Below are 4,664 nucleotides of genomic sequence, written 5' to 3'. Positions count from 1 at the left end.
TGCTGGGTGCAAGGAGCAGCGTGGTGCAGCTGGGTGCTGGGTGCAAGGAGCAGTGCGGTGCAGCTGGGTGCTGGGTGCAAGGAGCAGCACGGTGCAGCTGGGTGCTGGGTGCAAGGAGCAGTGCAGTGCAGCTGGGTGCTGGGTGCAAGGAGCAGTGCGGTGCAGCTGGGTGCTGGGTGCTGGGAGCAGCACGGTGCAGCTGGGTGCTGGGTGCTGGGAGCAGCACGGTGCTGCTGTGCCGATGGCCGCGGGGCGGCTTCGTTCTGCAAGGATGCGATGGACGGAGCCGGGCTTCACGTGGCTCCTGATGGGTGCAGGACACGTGTCCCGGCCCGGCCCCGCGCGTTGCAGGCAGTTGGCGTCGGTCGCGGCGCTCTGCGGGGATGGTGGGCCGGGTCCCGTCCCGTGGGAACTCACCTCCCCGCCGGAAGCCTCGCGCCCCTGCCCGCACGGCACCTCCCAGTGCTCCCAGTGCTCCCAGTGCCTCCCAGTGCCTTCCAGTCTTCCCAGTGCCTCCCGTTGCTCCCAGTGCCTCCCAGTGTCTGCCAGCGTTCTCCCAGTGCTTCCAAGACCCCCAAGTCCTCCAAGACCCCCAAGTCCTCCAAGATCCCCAAGTTCTCCAAGACCCCCGACACCTCCAAGATTTCCACGTCCATCATGATGCCTGAGTCCTCCAAGACCAAGTCCTCCAGCATCCCCAAGACCTCCAAGATCCCCGAGTCCTCCAAGTCCTCCAAGACAAAGTCCGCCAACATCTCCAAGTCCTCCAAGGCTCCCAAGTCCTCTAAAACCCCCAAGTCCTCCAACATCTCCAAGTCCTCCAAGACTCCAAAGTCCTCTAAGACCCCCAAGTTCTGCAACATCTCCAAGTTCTCCGAGACCCCAAGACTTCCAGCATCTCCGAGTCCTCCAAGACCCCCAAGATTCCCAAATCCCCAAGTCGTCCAAGACCCCCAAGACCTCCAAGACCAAGGCCTCCAACATCTCCATGTCCTCCAAGACCCCCAAGTCCTCTAAGACCCCCAAGTCCTTCAGCATCTCCAGGTCCTCCAAGATCCCCAAGTTCTCCAAGATCCATGAGTCCTCCAAGTCCCCCAAGTCCTCCCAGACCCCCAAGTCCTTCAGCATCTCCAAGTCCTCCAAGTCTTCAAAGACCTCCAAGACCAAGTCCTCCAAGATCCCCAAGTTCTCCAAGATCCACAAGTCCTCCAAGTCCCCCAAGTCCTCCCAGACCCCCAAGTCCTTCAAAACCAAGTCCTCCAAGACCAAGTCCTCCAACATCTCCAAATCCTCAAAGATCCCCAAGACCCCCTAGACCCCCAAGTCCTACCAGACCCCCAAGTCCTCCAAGACCATGTCCTCCGAGATCCCCAAGTCCTCCCAGACCCCCAAGTCCTCCCAGACCCCCAAGTCCTCCCAGACCCCGTCCTCACCGCGACCCCGAATCTCTCTTTCTTTCTTCCCCCGTAGGTTTATGCCCCGTCCGCCAGCACTGCCGACTACAACCGCGATTCCCCCGGTTACCCGTCGTCCAAACCAGCAGCCAGCACTTTCCCCAGCTCCTTCTTCATGCAAGGTACGGACGCTGCTTCTGGCTTTTTATCTCCATTAATTAAAGTATCAAATTATTAATTAGCCTCCCCCCCGCCAACTTCGAGCCGCTCTCGGTGTGTTCCGTAGATGGGCATCACAGCGGTGACCCGTGGAGCTCGTCCGGTGGGATGAACCAACCCGGTTACGGGGGGATGCTGGGCAACTCCTCGCACCTCCCACAGTCCAGCAGCTACTGCAGCCTCCACCCGCACGAGCGCCTGGTAATGGGAGGGTCCTGGCAGGGCAAAGAGGGGCAGGGCGGTTGCGTTGGGTGGGTCCTTCAAGGTGGATGAGCCCTACGGTGGTTGGGTTGGGTTGGGTTGGATGGGTCTTTAAAGATCGTAGAGCCATGGGATGGTTGGGTTGGATGGGTCCTTGAAGGTGAAAGAGCTGTAGGATGATCAGATGGGGTGGGAGGGTCCTTGCAGGTCATAGAGTCATGGGACGGTTGGGTTGGAAGGGTCCTTAAAGATGGAAGAGCCGTAGGATGGTTGGGTTGGGTTGGGTTGGGTTGAGTTGGGTTGGAAGGGTCCTTAAAGAGGAGAGAGCCATGGGGTGGTTGCGTTGGATGGGTCCTTGAAGGTGAAAGAGGGATTGAATTATCAAATGGGTTGGGAGGGTCCTGGCAGGTCAAAGAGGGACAGGGTGATTGGTTGGAAGCGTCCTTAAAGATGCTAGAGCTATGGGATGGTTGGGTTGGAAAGGTCCTGAAAGATGACGGACCCAGAGGATGGTTGGGTTGGCAAGGTCCTGGCAGAGCGATAGATGAGCAAACTCCTTCCTGCCGCAGAGCTACCCATCCCACTCCTCAGCAGACATCAACTCCAGTCTTCCTCCGATGTCCACCTTCCACCGCAGCGGCACCAATCACTACAGCGCCTCGTCCTGCACCCCCCCGGCCAATGGGACGGACGGAATCATGGGTGAGAGCGCGAATAATTGGGGTTCATTTGCATAAGAACGCAGTTTGGTTAGGAGGGAGTGGACTGCAGGTGGGGTTGGAAGGGTCCTTGAAGGTAAAAGAGCCGTAGGATTATCAGATGGGTTGGAGGGATTCTTCCAGATCGCAGAGCCGTGGGGTGGTTGGGTTGGAAGGGTCCTTGAAGGTGAAAGAGCTGAGGGATGATCGCATGGGTTGGAAGGGTTCTTGAAGGTGAAGGAGCTGAGGGATGATCGCATGGGTTGGGTTGGAAGGGTCCTTGAAGGTGAAAGAGCCGTAGGATGATCACGTGGGTTGGAAGGATTCTTCCAGATGGCAGAGCCATTGGGATGGTTGGGTTGGAAGGGTCCTTGAAGGTCACAGTGCCATAGGATGATCACAGGGGTTGGGTTGGAAGGGTCCTTGAAGGTGAAATGGGTTGGAGGGATTCTTCCAGATCACAGAGCCATGCGATGGTTCGGTTGGAAGGGTCCTTAAAGGTCGAAGAGCCATAGGATGATCACATGGGTTGGGTCGGAAGGGTCCTTGAAGATGAAAGAGCCAAGGAATGATCAAATGGGTTGGGTTGGAAGGGTCCTTGAAGGTGAAAGAGCCGTAAGGTGATCACATGGGTTGGAAGGATCTTTCCAGATCGTTGAGCCATGGGATGGTTCAGTTGTAAGGGTCCTTGAAGGTGAAAGAGCATTAAAATGATCAAATGGGTTGGGTTGGAAGGGTCCTTTAAGGTGAAAGAGCCCTAGGATGAACACATGGGATTCTTCCAGATGGCACAGCCATGGGGTGGTTGGGTTGGACAGGTCCTGAAAGATGAATACGTGTGCCATCTTTCTCTTGTTTTCCAGCCAACCGAGGAAGCGGGGCGGCGGGCAGCTCGCAGACGGGCGACGCACTGGGGAAAGCACTCGCATCTGTAAGGACCTTTTCCTTTTGGAGTCCCCATTTGTTGGCCCTTGCTTTATCAAGCGTCCGTTGGTAATTGGGCTCCCGGGAGGTTGAGAAGATTGAGCAGCAAACAGGACCTGCAAGGTCCCGGTTGGTTATTTTCTGGGCACAGTGGGTTCCATTGAGTTCTCATGAGAGCCTCTTTTGCTTTCGGTTTCACTTTCGTTTTCGCATCCGCTTCGATGCTCCATTGGCCAAGCCCTGGGCAGCACGCGGCGCAAATGTCCGCTTTCCGCCACGTGCTAACGAGGAAGCGCTTAATTAGCCGGCGCCCGTGCCCATCCGAATTTGCATAACGAGGCGAGCCGTCGGCCGTGGCCCTCCGATTAACCCTTGTATCGTCTCTTATTAAAGATCTATTCTCCAGATCACACCAACACCAGCTTCCCATCAAATCCTTCAACTCCCGTCGCTTCTCCCCCTTCTCTCTCAGGTATTGTGGTTACGATTTCTCCTTTTTTTGCCCTTTTTTTTGGTGTTTAACCCTTCGTTTGCCGGCGTTGGTTTTTTTTTTTTTGGTCCTTTTTGTGGATTTTCTGCACAACCCGACGGTGCCGGGCGATCCCCATTGGCGCGAACCCGAGAGTTGGGCCCCGTTGCTCGGCGCACGCTCCGATTTCCACCCCCTCGACCCCCAACCTCCCCCCAAAGTCAAAAAAAACTGATAATTAGTATGCAAATGAGTTTTCCTCTGCACCGTTCTAATGGTAATTCCGATTTTGCTGTTAGCAGGCACAGCTGTTTGGTCTAGAAATGGAGGTCAAGCGTCATCATCTCCCAATTATGAAGGCCCCTTACACTCCTTGGTACGTTTCCATCGGCGGCCCCCACCTCTGCCTCGGCGTTAATTAATTAATTGCTCTCCTTGTTCCATTTTTCATCCACCCCCCCCCCCCTCCCTCGACGCGAAGGTTTCGACAGCGGCAGCGGCGGGCGGCTCGGATTGGTTGGCCGCGGATTTTGGTGGAGCGCCGTGGGGTCAAGAGAGCGTGGGATGGTGGCGGGGGTTGGGGAGAGGGCAGATGGATGGCAAGATGGCGGCACGGCAAGATGGCGGCATGGCCAGATGGCGGCATCGCCAGATGGTGGCTCCTGCTGGTTGGCCCAGGATGGGTGCTGGTCACTGGCCGAGGTTGGGCACAGCTCTCTGGACTGGGATGGGTGCTGGTCGTTGGCCAAAGGTGGGTGC

At 56.9% G+C, this 4,664-nt stretch overlaps 2 protein-coding genes across 2 annotated transcripts in view; both read left to right on the top strand.

Annotated features, from left to right (window-relative positions):
• LOC110390385 (leucine-rich repeat extensin-like protein 5) overlaps nt 1-1,071 on the top strand; it is a 1,775-nt gene extending 704 nt beyond the window's left edge. Inside the window, exon 2 of the mRNA XM_021381653.1 lies at nt 7-1,071. Within this exon, the coding sequence (XP_021237328.1) occupies nt 277-1,017 (741 nt within the window). The 5' untranslated portion in view covers nt 7-276 and the 3' untranslated portion in view covers nt 1,018-1,071. The remainder of the gene's footprint in view (nt 1-6) is intronic.
• TCF4 (transcription factor 4) overlaps nt 1-4,664 on the top strand; it is a gene marked incomplete in the record, with an annotated part of 169,706 nt that overhangs the window by 148,477 nt on the left and 16,565 nt on the right. Inside the window, 4 exon segments of the mRNA XM_021381652.1 lie at nt 1,471-1,576; nt 1,681-1,814; nt 2,384-2,516; nt 3,376-3,443. Of these exon segments, the coding sequence (XP_021237327.1) occupies nt 1,471-1,576; nt 1,681-1,814; nt 2,384-2,516; nt 3,376-3,443 (441 nt within the window).

The sequence above is a fragment of the Numida meleagris genome, chromosome Z, assembly GCF_002078875.1.
Source record: "Numida meleagris isolate 19003 breed g44 Domestic line chromosome Z, NumMel1.0, whole genome shotgun sequence".
NCBI lineage: Eukaryota > Metazoa > Chordata > Aves > Galliformes > Numididae > Numida > Numida meleagris.
The sequence above is the reverse complement of the archived record's forward strand: the minus strand, read 5'-3'. Positions and strand labels throughout refer to the sequence as shown.